Source organism: Didymosphaeria variabile (assembly GCF_027946475.1).
Source record: "Didymosphaeria variabile strain IMI 356815 chromosome Unknown scaffold_6, whole genome shotgun sequence".
In the NCBI taxonomy this organism is placed as follows: Eukaryota; Fungi; Ascomycota; class Dothideomycetes; order Pleosporales; family Didymosphaeriaceae; genus Didymosphaeria; species Didymosphaeria variabile.
Genome location: NW_026611625.1, coordinates 1,918,085 through 1,932,150, shown reverse-complemented (window position 1 = coordinate 1,932,150; position 14,066 = coordinate 1,918,085). Strand labels below are relative to the sequence as shown.

The 14,066-nt window shown below is 55.2% G+C and overlaps 6 protein-coding genes across 6 annotated transcripts; 3 read left to right on the top strand and 3 right to left on the bottom strand.

Moving 5' to 3' along the window:
• Positions 1 to 1,086: 1,086 nt before the first annotated feature.
• N0V89_008551 (uncharacterized protein) lies at positions 1,087 to 1,680 on the top strand (the record flags this gene model as incomplete). The annotated part of the gene is made up of 1 exon (XM_056217305.1): positions 1,087 to 1,680. The coding sequence occupies one exon, from the start codon at positions 1,087 to 1,089 to the stop codon at positions 1,678 to 1,680; it is 594 nt and encodes a 197-aa protein (XP_056068861.1).
• A 1,166-nt stretch (positions 1,681 to 2,846) lies between these two features.
• HOM6 (Homoserine dehydrogenase) lies at positions 2,847 to 4,096 on the bottom strand (the record flags this gene model as incomplete). Its single annotated transcript, XM_056217304.1, has 3 exons — positions 2,847 to 3,251; positions 3,310 to 4,004; positions 4,060 to 4,096. The coding sequence occupies 3 exons, from the start codon at positions 4,094 to 4,096 to the stop codon at positions 2,847 to 2,849; spliced, it is 1,137 nt and encodes a 378-aa protein (XP_056068860.1).
• A 463-nt stretch (positions 4,097 to 4,559) lies between these two features.
• On the top strand, positions 4,560 to 5,582 carry N0V89_008549 (uncharacterized protein; the record flags this gene model as incomplete). Its single annotated transcript, XM_056217303.1, has 1 exon — positions 4,560 to 5,582. The coding sequence occupies one exon, from the start codon at positions 4,560 to 4,562 to the stop codon at positions 5,580 to 5,582; it is 1,023 nt and encodes a 340-aa protein (XP_056068859.1).
• Positions 5,583 to 6,564: 982 nt separating this feature from the next.
• N0V89_008548 (uncharacterized protein) lies at positions 6,565 to 7,628 on the bottom strand (the record flags this gene model as incomplete). Its single annotated transcript, XM_056217302.1, has 3 exons — positions 6,565 to 6,633; positions 6,734 to 7,203; positions 7,367 to 7,628. 3 exons carry the CDS (start codon positions 7,626 to 7,628, stop codon positions 6,565 to 6,567), a joined length of 801 nt encoding a protein of 266 aa, XP_056068858.1.
• Positions 7,629 to 9,309: 1,681 nt separating this feature from the next.
• DEF1 (RNAPII degradation factor) lies at positions 9,310 to 12,192 on the bottom strand (the record flags this gene model as incomplete). The annotated part of the gene is made up of 2 exons (XM_056217301.1): positions 9,310 to 11,810; positions 11,910 to 12,192. The coding sequence occupies 2 exons, from the start codon at positions 12,190 to 12,192 to the stop codon at positions 9,310 to 9,312; spliced, it is 2,784 nt and encodes a 927-aa protein (XP_056068857.1).
• Positions 12,193 to 12,650: 458 nt separating this feature from the next.
• Positions 12,651 to 13,937, top strand: N0V89_008546 (uncharacterized protein; the record flags this gene model as incomplete). Its single annotated transcript, XM_056217300.1, has 1 exon — positions 12,651 to 13,937. The coding sequence occupies one exon, from the start codon at positions 12,651 to 12,653 to the stop codon at positions 13,935 to 13,937; it is 1,287 nt and encodes a 428-aa protein (XP_056068856.1).
• Between the last annotated feature and the right edge of the window lie 129 nt (positions 13,938 to 14,066).

The following is a 14,066-nucleotide window of genomic DNA, read 5'->3' as shown; positions in this document are numbered from 1 at the left end:
CGCCGCACAAGCAATACAGCGCGTTATCGTGCCGTGTCTCGCAGAAGACGGCCGTGGGCGGATGGGCGTGAGCAGCGGCATGGGGTGTCGAGGGCATGGCTTCTGGACGGCGTGCAGGATTCAGCCGCGCCGTGTTCCCCTGCCACGCTCGACGACGACGCCTGGTCATGTTGGGCTCATGCGAGGCCTCGGGCCATGGCGACAAGCCGGGACGGCGGGAAGAAGGTCGTCCTGACTCGGTGCGTGGTGCGCGGTGCGCGGGACGGGTGTTGGTGACTGCTCTGGCCCTTCTCGAAGCATTTGCAGGACAGGACTCGTGGCTCCTGTTGCACAGACTCACCGCAACCTGGGAGCGGCCGTTTGGCAGCCAATTGCGCCTCCACGTTTCGAGCGCCGCAGACGTCCTGGGGTGCGGTGAGATTGGCAGTGCTGGCGGGCGTTGCGAGAGCCCAACGCACTGGTAGCAGATCTGCCGGGGCCCGTCGCCAACTGTCGCTAGCTCCTTTTCCGCGTGCTCGTCGTCCCGCAGGTGAATGTAGCCTGCTCGCGGAAACGCCAAAGACCTCCTGGCGACAATCTCCACCCGAGCTAGGGGTCTTTCCATGTGTGCTCACTCAAGCCTCCGCCCAGCAGCCCCAACGCCATGGGACACTTAAAGCGGGCTCCGCCGCCATTGCTTCACCCTACGCCGCCCGCTGCACGTAGACAGGGCTGACCACCCGTCTGTATCTTCCTGCTACTGCCTCCATTCCTCCATCGTCCTCATCTGCGTCATTCCTCTGCCTCCAAGGGGGATCATCGCCCGTCGACCTATCGCCACCGCCGCCTTCATCGCCATACCGTTACACCGTCTGCCAGACCGTGTGATTCGTACCCCATCCATCTCCACTACAAAGCTCGTCGACACCGTGGCCGCCACGTACAGTCATCGCTCCCAAAACACCCATCGCCCTACCACCACAGCCAGCGTTGCGCAGCTCCATTCGCTCTTCACCACGTCCCCTCTGAAACTCAACAGCCTGCCCAAAGGCAGGGTCCTCCCCACCCGGACCTATCTCGACATCACTTGAAGCCCTTTGCAACATCATGTGCATTGCCGAACTCAACGTTTCACTCATGCCTTGCCGGCACCGCTGGTACCACCTGTCACGCCCCTGCAGCCCGTCCACCAACCTCTCCAACTGCGACAAGAAGCTTGGTCTGGCAGGATGGGAGATCAAGTGCGACTTCTGTCCCTATTGTTCAGCATGGAATCTTTCCGACTCTGAATACCGCCTTGTCGGCAATGATCGAGCTCCTGCTGTCGGAGGTCTGTCCCGCACGCCATCCCTCAGCCTGAATACCGCGCGCCGTGAGTCCCGTCGCGGCAGCCTGTCCAGGACCGACAGCAGCAACAGCATCGCAATGCTGGCACAGGAGAAGAACCGCGCGCTCAACGCTCGTGTGGACGCATACCTGAGGGTCACTACAGAGCCGCCCCTTCCATCGCCATATCCGGCTCCGCTGCGCGAAGTGAACGAGGACGATAGCGTAGCCCTGTCCAGCAGTCCCAGTGACACTTCCAGCGAAGGACCAGAGAGCGTGCGCCACTCGTCTACCTCAACTCAAGGCGACTCGGTAAGCATTCTCAAGAGAATGCGTTACAAGTCGAAGAGGCTGTCCATGAGCATCTTCAAATGATCACACAAACACCATTACGATCCGGCCTTGCCTCAGGTTACTTTACACAGCCCCCCAATCACTGACGCTTGGGGTCTGAACAAACGTTCGTGAAATGGTTTTAGCGTACGACTTCGGGTTCCAGGCTATTCGCCGGCCTCTACGGTACGCGTTCCGCGACCCACCGCTTAATGAAACGGGCCGATATCTTTACTCAACATCAGGCGTCAGGTCACTCCATCCCAACTCGACGGCGCCTAAAACGACTCCACTCTTCCTTCCATGTTTGTCTTCTACACTATTGATTTAATCGGATCTACCGGGTCTCATTGTTTCTCTTTACAGATACCCAGAGTGCGCTCAAACACATCCGAGCGCGATCGAGTCACGGTCTTGTCGATCGCTTTCCATGATCGCAGGGGTCTACGATATCGGCGTTATTTAGAACAGGATGTATTGGGAACGGTACACAAGGTGGCCTTGCTCTCATAAGGAGTTGTTCAGGCTGTGCGTGATCGTCCTCCAGGTTAAGCACGTCGGCGCTTGAACAAATGATACTCTTTCGATGAAAGCAATGTCGGACAGACATGTCATATCGTATCATGTATAGGGGTTTCATGCCTTCGTCGCTATTAGCGCTCTTTCTCGGTAGCTCCAATGCAATAAGCTTACAGTTCGCAATCGTAGCTTGTTACTCTCAAGTACATGTGGTTTTGACCACTCCTGGTCCCCAGGTCTAATCGTGTTTGGCGAACAAGTTTTACCCTCGGCGATTATACTGACATAGTGTTACTGGGCACTAGAAGTTGCGACGAGGCACTGTAACGTATGTAGCCCGTCGCTATCCATCATGTCAAGCTGCATTGCAGTGTGGTCCATAACGTGACGAGCACGTTGACTGCAGCGAAGCCTGTCTGGAAGAAGGACTTTGAAGAGGAGAGACGCTTTCGGGTGAAGATGCTCAGGTATTGCAAGCTTATCTGACTACTATGAAAGTAAGGTTCTTCGTGATATGCAACGTGTCTCCAGAACTGTTGTATTATGGATCGTAAACTCAATCTCCAATTTTGTCATTCAACTGTGTTGAGCGCTGGAAAATTCGGTCTATTATAGAGGTCGTAACCGGGCATCATGTCCAAATGCTCAACACATGGATGGAAGTAGTGCAAAACCACTGCCTATTCCACCTAACGGATAAGTCTGAGCACCCGTAACAGGTCACCGGTGACACCCATGGCTGTAACGTCACCACCAGCACCAGCACCTTGGATGATTAGCGGGTTGTCACCGTATCGTTTGGTGTAGAAAGCGATGATGTTGTCGCTGCCCTTCAGCGCAGCGATAGGGTGGCTCTTGTCGAACTTCTCAAGTCCCACCTTAACATCGCCCTTCTGCACGTCTATACTACCAACAAATCGGACTACCTTATCCTCCTTCTCGGCGTCGGCCTTGAGCTGGTCCATCTGGCCGTCGAAATCGGGCAGGCGGGACAAAAACTCGTCACCCGAAGAGGCGGACTCTAGCTCCTCAGGTATGAGGGACTGTACGGGGAAGGAGGTTGGTGACTCGACTTTCAGACCAGCGATACGTGCCTACAATAATCTTAGGTTAGCATAGGTAGACACGACGAGGCTTACGAAGACCACGTACCAAAATGGTAAGCTTGCGAGCAACATCCAGACCGTTCAGGTCGTCTCGCGGATCTGGCTCCGTGTAGCCCAGCTTCTTTGCCTTCTTCACCTCAGCAGAGAACTTGCCTCCGCCCCCATCAGTCGGCTGGAAGGAATTGAAGAGGAAGCTCATCGTGCCACTGAAGACACCCTCGATCTTGCGGATCTCATCACCCGTCCTTATAAGGTCCTTCAGAGTGACGATGACAGGAAGTCCAGCACCAACGGAGGACTCGTGGAACACATAGCCTCCAGCTCCAAGGCCATTGGCGCCAGTGCCGTTGGAAGCTACATGGAAGATGTCCTCCCAGAGCTTGTATGGGCCTGAGAAGGCCTTTTTGTTGGGCGTCACGATCGAGATGCCCTTCTTCAGGAACAGAGGGTATGAGTCGGCCACCTCCTGGTTCGACGTGTTTTCGACGAGGACGACCTTGCCCGGGGCTTTGACGAGGTAGTCGGCGAGCTGTGGGGGAGGTAGCGGTGCGGTAGAGGAAGCCGTCAGCTCGGACTCCCAGCTCGAGAGCTGTTGGGATTTGTAGTCGGCGTGGAGAAGAGCCTTCTTGGATGTGCTTAGGTATATGAGGGAGAGGTATGTGGGAGCGCTGGGTGATTGCGAGAGAGATTGTGCGAGGGCTGAAAGCTGGCTCAGGAAGCACTTTCCGACGCCTCCGGCACCTGTCGATGGTCAATATTCTGTTCAATAACATGATCCATCAGGAGAGAAAGCTACCAATGACTGCGACGAAGACCTGGCGTGGGAGGGGCATGATTGCGTGTTTTGATTGATGTGAAGATGCGGATGGGCCGTGTTCGTTGATGTAGGAGTAGTTGAGAGCAATGCACTCGTACAGAGGATCAATTGGGATTTTACCGTATACGGTGACAAGAAACATTCACCCCGCTCTGCACTCGTGTGTTTGCGGTCCCGCCCCACCAACACCGAAGCTATCCTAGCTTCCGGTTCCCGACATCGCCCACCAAGGATCTTCAGCCCTGCAGATAGCGCTACGGCATCCCAAACCGACCTGGGCTCACGGACATCGTTGCTGTTCACGCGATCTAATGCTGTCGTCAAGAAGCCCGCCTTTTGCGAACTCAGCACGCGTGACTGAGTGAGAGCTACCACGCCCGCTTTCTGAGCCTGCCGAGGTGACGACCAACAACGCCAACTTTTACTTACCAACACCAACATCAGTCATCACCCCAGCCGCCACGTACCCTTCACCGACCATGTCGCACATGTCCAAGAAAGATGCGCATCTCTACAACCAAGAACGTCCTGCGCCTCGCACAAAAGGCAATCCAATCTCCTCCGCCAGCTCTATAGCCTTCTCGTCCACGCTCTCCGACCTTATACAATCAGCCTCTACAGACGCCAGCAAGCCCACCACCGGCCGCGCACGAATTGCCAAAGAAGACATCTTCAAATCGCACAACAAGGGCGTCAAGAAGCGCGCGGCGAAAGATCTGGAAGACTCTCAGTTCACGCAGAAGCACCGCAAACTCACAAGCGACGAGAGAGCAGAGGATGAGGCACACTGGAAGCGCGCAAAGCGGCGCATGGAGGAGAAGGCACGACTGTATAACGCGCTGAAGCGGGGCGACATAGAAGATGTGGATGATAGGTATGGCGTGGACTTTGATGCCAAGTGGGCGGAGAAGCAGGAGCAGGGAGAGGCGAACTCGGACTCTTCAAGTTCCGAGTCCGAGGTGCCAGACGAGGAGCTTGTAGAGTATCAGGATGAATTTGGCCGGACACGGAAGGGCACTCGGGCAGAGTTCGCACGGGAAGAACGTAGGAAACGCACGCTTGCGGCCGATGAATCGGATCGTTTCACTGCGCGACCTAGCATGCCTACAAATATCATCTACGGAGACACGGTGCAGAGCGACGCCTTCAATCCGGACGAATGCATCGCGCAACAAATGGCCGATCTTGCTGCAAAACGCGACAAGGAACTTACACCGCCTCCAGACGAGCACTTTGATGGGCGCAAGGAAGCACGACAACGTGGCACAGGCTTCATGCACTTCTCGAAGGACGAAGAGGAGAGGAAGCAGCAGATGTCGAATTTGGAGAAGGAGAGGCAAGAGACGGAAAAGGCACGCCGTGAGCGCAAAGAGCAGATTGAAAAGAGGAAGGAGATGATCAAGGAAAAGAAGCGTGCGATACAGGAGAAGAGGGCCAAGGGGCAGGCTGATCGGTTTTTGAATGAGCTGGGAGCTGAGTTGTTTGGCGAGAAAAGGGAATAGGGGAGGACAGCACATGAGGAAAGACGCTATGATACCCAATCAATATGTATAATGACACTCTTTCGAATCCTGGCCATAGCCTTTTGATGGAATTCATACATCACTTGCACGCTGTTATCCAGAGTATTGTCTGCCGCAACAAGTGTAGATGTACAGGATGGGGGGTCCAAGTGGGTGTAGGCCGGTGGAAGAAAGCAACGTACAGAGAGAATGGGAGACAGCAAGGTGAAAGGTGAACCAACGCTTCTCGATCCTCGTAAATAAAATGCGAGCAGAACTGGTTCAATTAGACGGCTTGCCAGTTGGCGGTCTGGCAGGGTCGTGTTACAATAGTGGATGTCCCTGCACCCAGCACAGCGCTGCTGAGCGTTCTGCTCCTGGCAAGCGGCGAACAGTGGTGGAGGTGGAGCATTGTGAGGGAGCAGGGAGTGATTTAGGTCCTTGCTGAAACGCTCTAAAGCCCACGGATCTCCTGTAGAAGAGGTGGATAAGCTGTTGTGAGATGAATTTACAACCTCATATGCAGCGGCACCTCAACTCGTCCGGGCCCAGACTACGTTCGCGCGCTGCTGTTCTCTCAGTGCTCCACTTGCCCGAAGTACATATAGCTTTTTCACAAGAATTAGTAACTGATCGACTGCATAGATGATTTGAATCTAATAAAATGAAAAGAGAATTGACTTTTGCAAAGCAGAGATCATAGACCTGGAGGCAACGCGGGGTTTTGAGGCAAAACTCATGCACCGCTCAGGCACACATGAGCTAGATTGCTACAAACGCTGAGTGCAAAGACATGCAGACAGGGGAGGGACGTTTTCTGCCCAGGGTGTCCAACCAGAGAGTCTGACACTTGAGGTTGATAGGCCGACTTGCTCCCTTTGAACCGGTTCGTCGAGTGACGAGGGACTTCGAAACCATAATGACCGAGATATTGGGTTAACGCAAGTATGATTTGTCATGCAAGCGCATTTTTTCACATTCCTTAGACGTGGATCGACCACAACGTACTGATGCGAATGTCGGCTTCGATGTCCCCTTCTTCTTCGTCAATCTGACCTCGCCCCATCAACCATAACCTCCCTTACCCACTCCGCAAAACCCAGCTCCACACTCTTACTAAAAGCAATCCAAAAAGCCATCATTTCACTCACTGCCCCAGGACAATGCTCAACCAAAGCCTCAACCTTCACCTCCCTCAAACCCTTGACCTCAAACAGCTGCTCTACCCACGTCAAGTCCGCGCCGCCCACACTACTCCCCCAATCCTTCTTCATCCTTTGCATCAACGCAAGTGCCTCTTTCGAAATAGGCGCTACACCGTCCCAACCATGCTCGCCAGGCTTTCCTGCGACGATGGATAGGCTCAGTCCGGACAGGCAGAGGTTTCGGGAGAGGTAAGTGCAAAGCGCCGCCCATTCGAGGCGGTCGAATTCCTTGGTGTAGGGGAGGCCTTTCTTGGTGAGCGAAATGTGCCTCACATAACCTCTAGATAGCGGCGTCAGATCGGAGAAGAAAGGCACGGCTGCTTCGATGCTGGTGTGGAAGCTGAACGTGTAGTTTGAATAAAGCACTTTTGCGGCCTCGGTGTGGATCTGGTGGTTCAGGGATAAGAGAGACGGCACTGATTGGCGAAGATGTGCGGTATATGGTGATAGCAGGACGCGGTATGTTGTGGGTGTCGTGGTGGTGAGGAAGGGGCCTGACGCTCCTGTTATTATGCCTTTGTTTTGCGAGAAATGCAAATCAACAACGCGCGCAAAGACAGTGCTGTACAGGGAGCTTACCAGTGCGGACGTGGTATGTGGAGCGATGTCTCCAGCCGCGAGAGCTCTGTACGCCGGCATATGGGTCGATGGTTCGGACGGCGAGAGTGAATGGCGTGTCGTTGGTGTCGTTGGAGTGGTAGGTATGGAAGTCCGGGAGGAGGTTGGCGACTGAAGTGGAGTGTGAGGATGAGGGCGTTTTGGACGGAAACAGTAGCGCTTCGTATATCATTAGGCGGATCTCAAACGGAAGGCGAAGCAGCGGTGAAGTCGGTTCGGCCATCTTTTCGTCGTTACGGCACCGTCTTCTGCGAATTGTTTTTCTGGGAATGAAGACAGGACGAAGAAGCGTTGTTAGTGGTCGAGTATGTTGTTCTTATACTTGGTCAGCCACGGCGTCCATCCAGGTGCTCCTTGCTCACATGGATACGTCTAAGCTCAACGCGTCGCTTCCTACACCAATGTACATATGTCTGATGTAGCTTTGCCCTCGCCACACGAAACCCAAATACTGCAATTGACGCTGAAAAAGGCCCAAACATAGCAAACTTTGGCCGCGACCGGGTCACCGATCTTTAAGAACCCCCATCTGCGCCTTTCCACATGCAGGGCCGTCATGGTGCGATCAGCTTAATCTTTTTGTCAATGCCCCGAGCCGCACCGACACCGATTGCCCAATCCCCAAGCAGCCCAGCTCCGATGTGCGACATGCAGTAGCGGCGCCGTTGGACGCCGCTTTGCGTGGATGATGTGGATCTAGCCGGCATGTACGATCCGCCAAACACTGCGCCAGGGAAGTCTGGCGGTCAGAACGCTGCTAGACCGGCTTGTGAAAAGTGCGTTGTTCAACGTTTGCTTAGACTCCGAGGAGTGCAAGCATCATCCAAAAGGCATTCGCGGCTGCTTGTACTCGAATTCTGAGCGCCGAGTCCGTATCATACTCAAGCAAGCATTGACTATCAACCCGCCATGTTAGCAGGATAACTCACACATGCACGCGAATAGTAAACATCTCACTGCGGTCTCATCCGAGTTCAGCGCCACCCGCAGGTTCTACCAGGAACAGCCATCCCACCCGCATCCAAACCCTAAATATCCCTGCGCACATCATCTTGGGGCGATTTCCGCTCGTATGACAATAGCCTCACCGGAGATATCTCGCACTAGGCTTGCGACGAGTCTTGCGTCGGATCAAGTACGCCTTTCGACCTTGAGCAACACACTTCGACGTGGCTCCGTAGAAGCACACCCGGGGAACCCCTGATATACATCGAGTACGCGGGAGATGGCTATGACCAATGAGAGCAACGTCACCATCGTCGTGGTACTGATATCCATACAGCGCGGCGGTGAGCATGGTGTGTTGTCAAAATCAACGTTGTACCTTCCACACGCACGCATGGCAGCATTTGCTGAGTCACGATCCGTTTCACCACATGTTGTCAGACAATGGTGCTCTCCCGTTCCCGCACTTTCACATTTCACTACACCGTCCCATCCCGCCCACTTTCGCCAGTTGCCATTGTGCAAACTCCGTTATCCCCATCCTAAACTAGACGAATGTTTAGACATTCCCCAACCTCGCCCTGTAAACCAAAACCAAGAAACAGAACAAGTTTTTTGCATCGATGCTTGTAAAGTGACCCACCCTTGCTCAAGACGCAAACAGGCAAAACGCCATTCTGATCCGATCCAGAAGTGAGAGGATGCAAGAGCAAAGCCAGATTCCAGAGAAAAAAACATGAACAAGTCCCCGTCATAATACAAGTGAGGCCACTTTGAGCCGTTAATCAATCAGACATGCAGACACAGTGAGGAGAGGAGTCGGAAAAGAAGAGATAGAAAGGGAAAAGGCAACACTGCTTGGTAACCTTCTCCACGTCTAGCCACGACGTCGTGTGCTAAAGCGCAGCTAGAACGCCATCCTCCAATTTCAACTCAAGACAAGGTCCGTAACGGGACCTCTAGTGTTGTTGATAGTTCGTGCCCCAGCCGCCGCGGTTGTACGACCCATAGCCACCAAATCCACCGTATTGCCCAAAGTTGTTTTGATGGCTACCGGCGCCCTGGTGCCCCAATCCACCAAGACCGCCGTACTGATTACCCTGACCGCCCTGCAGCTGGTTAAGGTGGCCCGGGTAGCCACCGAACCCCTGTTGCTGGGGAAGTCCGCTCTGGCTGCCCTGGCTTTGAGGGTTGTTCGTGGCGGACCCGGGGCGACCGGGTTGTGCCCCGAGGGCAGAAGGGCTAGGTCCGCCGCTTTTGCTGTCACCGAATGGCTTGAGAGAGTCTTCATTGGGGCCTTGCTGACCGATCTGTTGTTGGCCGTAGGAGCTTTGGCCTCCGTAACCACCCTGAGGCTGGCGATATGAATCCGGAATGCCGCCAAAAGCGCTAGAACCAGCCGTGGCATTGTGCTGATTCTGTCCAGCACCTGACACAGACCTGCCGTAGTCTCCCAGCCCTCCTCCTAGCCCAGAGTCGCGGCCGTGGATAGAGGAGCCACCGAAAGCGCCAACATTAGCTGGAGAAGACGAGTGTTGATCGAAGGAACCCTGGGGAGGCATTCCACCGTAGTGATGCGATTGACCATACATGCTCTTTCCGAAGTTTGCGTACCCACCTTGACCGTAGCCGCCATATTGGCTGGCGTAGTTGGCGTAGTATGGGTTCGATGCATAGTACGGATGAGTGTAAGGATAGCTGCCCGCGTGTCCCGGCTGACCATGGGGTTGCTGCATGTGCTGACCCTGCTGCTGCGACGTAGGGCCGCTTGGGTGCTGACCGCCCAACGCCGGGTTGGGGGTGTTGTGGCCGCTATTCTGTGCCTCGTTGTATCGAGACTGCGACTGCTGTTGAGATTGACTCTGAGAGAAGGCTGAATCGGTAGGACCCGCACCGAATGCACTGCCAGTACGCTGTTGAGCAACGCCAGCTTCTTGCTGGCTTGGGGTTCCCTGTTGAGCATAGCTGCCGTAATATTGCTGGTATGCGGCAGAGCGTTGTTGTTCGGAGGTGGGGTATTGAGACCCAAAGACCTCCGGGGCAGATGAGAACCCACCAATCTGAGTCTGAGATGGCTGCTGCTGAGCCTGTTGTTGACCGGAGTAGTCGTACTGGCTGGACTGCGGCGCTTGCTGCCCGAATGGACCATAGGGCTTCTGCGGGGGTGCCGCGGTCTCCGCCTGCCCATAGCGACCGAACTGGTTGTAAGGCTGCTGGCTTTGCGAGCCTTGGTTCTGCATTGCCTGGGATGCGAGAGGGTTTGATGGGGATTGTTGCGACAGCGGCTGCTGAGGCACAGGAGGCAAACCAGGAGCCTGCTTGGGTGTAGGGATCGACTCTTGAGGCTGCGAGTCGGCGGCGGACGCTTGACGTGGAGCAGGAGGAAGAGCTGCCCTTGGTTGCGCAACCGGCGAATGTTGTGGCGGCTGAGTCCGTGTCTCCGCATCTTCCCTATCTTCATCGACATCGAGGTCCTCGGCAGGATCGCCATTCAAGCCCAAGCTGCCGAATTGGACTGCTGCCTGATTCACCGCGTGGTTTCCAGGCATAACAACCGCCTCTTGCTGTTCCAAAAGCCTCCGCTGGAAACTAGTGCTGCGATGCGCACCCGAAGTGGCTTTCAGTGCAGTCGTTTGGTATCCCCCAATGCCGGGACGACCAATAGGTGCTTGGCCGCCTGCGCTCAAGGGGGTTGCGACACTTGCAAGACTTCCAATATCCTTCGAGCTAGCAACCGTGCTGGCGACAGTCTCTGTGGGCGGACCGTGCGTATCATCGGGCAGATGTTCGATATTGTCTTTGGTCAGCTCATCCTTTGATGGAGTGAGGGTAAGCTCGGGTCCAGCCTCGTTATCGGGTGTCAGTTTCGACATCTCTTCGGCAGTAATCGGCGGCTCGTTAGTAACTTCGTCCGCAACTGGAGGTGGGGGCAATTCGGCTGCTTCGACCGTTTGTTCCTGTGCGACTTCAGGTACCTCTGCAGGGGCGGGTGCGGGCTCTTCTGGGGGCGGCGCTGGCTTCGCGACTGGCTTCGGAACCGCAGGCTTCGGAACTGTAGCGAACATGCTGGCCCACGTCTTCGCGGCGGGGGTTGCGGGGGCTGCAGTCTTGGACGTATGTGTCTTCGTAGTAGGAGCCTCGGTGGCTTTGAACTGTGCATCTTCTTTTGCTTCCGTGGCAGCGGGCACATCCCAAGCGTTCGACTCAGTAGTAGGGACTGAAGTCGCTCCAGCTGCTCCACCGGTGCGTGTTCCATTAGAAGCTGCTCCACCACGGCCACGGAACCCTCCTCGACCACGGTCTGTGCCGCGTCCTCGACCACGAATGCTATCGCCTCCGCGAGCTCGACCACTACCTCCGCGAATAGTCGAGCCACTTTCGTTTGTGGCAGTCGTATCCTTCACCTTGGAGCGAGATCGGTCGTTGGCCTTCTTGACCTCAGCGAATTGGGAGACATGTCCTGGCAGGATGATCAGCAAACTTCGTTAGGCGCATGAAAACTGTTGCACGCCACGCGCAGTAGAGAGCATACGCGTCGGGGGCAACTTTGGGCACTCACCCTCGGTGATCTTCTCGATGGTCGAGGCAAGGTCGCCATCAGATTCTTCTAAAGCTAGGACCAGATCTACATCAGCCCAGTCGGGGAAGAGTTCTTTCAGGGTGGTCAATTGCGATGAATATCGCTTCTTGAGCTCGCCCAGCTGACCCTGGTCTGCCGATGTGTCGATGGCGCCGTCGCCGTTTGTCTGTTTGTTTGATCGCGGTCCTCGCGAGGCATGGCCTCCTCTACCGCCGCGAGCGGAACTCCTGCCGCGCGCAGGTCTAGACTGTACGTCAGACATATGGTGTCGTGATGTGTGTGGAAGTATGCGGGCGAAATGGAGCTCCTTGGTGGTGGGGATGATGTAGTTAGAAGGGGAGGTGCGGTCGGGGCTAAAAGAAGTAACAAGCTTGGCTTGGCGGGCAGGCAGGCAGGCGCTGGGGGTCTAGCGCTGGGTCGAGCACTGGAGGTTACGAGCGAGGTGATTGCATGTGAGGTGAAGCGGTTGCGAGGATGGACTCAGGCGCGCGCGCTGGCTGTGCGCAGCTGTTTCCGTTTCCAAGGCTGGTTGGGCTGAGCCATCACGTGCCTCTGGCAATCCTCTGTGCATGTGGGAACTATGCCGCGGCTCCACCCAAAGTCAGCCAGTGCAGGTCGTCATCACGCCTCACCTCACCGGACGCCGCTGCCCACCGTCTCCGTCGCCGTCACCGCCCACAGCCACGTCGACCGGCTGCCTCGAGTACCTCCTCGCCCACCATGCAGGCAGCCGCAGCCCGACGTGCCTTCAGTTCGCTCGCGTCCAAAATACACCCTCAGCTGCCTCTTACCCCGCGGGAAAGCCAACAGCTGCTCACGCTTCTCACTACCTCTTTCAGATCTCATCTTGACCGCGAGTACCCGACCGGACCGTCAGAAGCGCCTCCTCCGAGCACCACGACTCAGATTGTCAAAGTAGAACAGCGCAGGCGCGTCCCATCTTCCTACGATTCGGCTTCCGAGCACATAGACTCCATCCTCTCCAACCCTCTTTTTGCGAGGAGGCCCCACCGGAGAGGATCCGACTCGGCTGCAGCAGATGCTCTAAAAGACCCTCTCGCCTGGTTCCTAGATCAGGCGGCTATTGGCACAGCCGACATTTCGAAGGCCATCTTATGTCTAGATGTACTGCAAAGATCTCAGAACAAGAGCAATGGGCGAAGAAGTTCATTATCCAACAATGATACAAGACCGGCGTCGATGATTGCAGAATGGCTACGCACAAGTGGCGAGGAGACATCGAAAGACTTCTTGGTCAGCTCACCCACTATGAATGGTGCCCCCAGGAGAAGCCTTGTCAACAGACTCGTCCCGTTGTTACTTGCCGAGGGCAACCACGCTCCCTTATGGCGTTGGTACACCTATGAGCCCGAGGAGGGCGGCGTTCCAAACAAAGCTCAGATCACACCATTTAAAGGTCAACTGCTAAAGGAGATGATCAACGCGGCGCGAACTCGAGATGAAGCCTTCACAATCTTCCTGCAAGCATACCGAATGACAAAGACTGATGAACGCAATGCGGACGTCAAGAGCCTTCAAGTCGCAGGAGCCCGACTTGTGAATATGGTAGTTGCAAGCTCCCAGGTTCCATGCACCCCCGAACTCTACGAGCAATTCGCACTTTCCACCCACGGATGGCTATTTACTTGGAAGCCTGTTGTCCAAGCTATGCTCTGTTTATGCCATCCTACGCAGGCTGATCCAGAACCCGGACTCAAACTTATCAAGAACCCGGATAGCATCATTGGACCTACCCTTTTGAAGCAAAGTAGACAAAAGTTCCTTGTGCGGATGTGCCTGGGGGTCGCACAGCAATTGATCAAGGCGGAGAGGTTTGCGGACGCGCAGATTGCTATGCAGTTTACCAAGGAGCATTTTGCAGACTTGGTGATGGTCAAGTACCACTCCAGTTCCCATCATGCCATCAACCAAAAGGTCTCAGACCAGAAGAGAATCCGTGAAGAGAAAAGGAACATCGCTTTGCTGGAACGTCTCGTGGTTACATGAAGCATCACGTACGACCTCCTACATTGGCTAGGCGAGAGTGATAGAAGGATCATTTCAAGAAGTCGGCAACATGTCGTAACCCTCGATAGACATCACGCATGGATCATACCTGGGCCCTAGCCTTGTGGA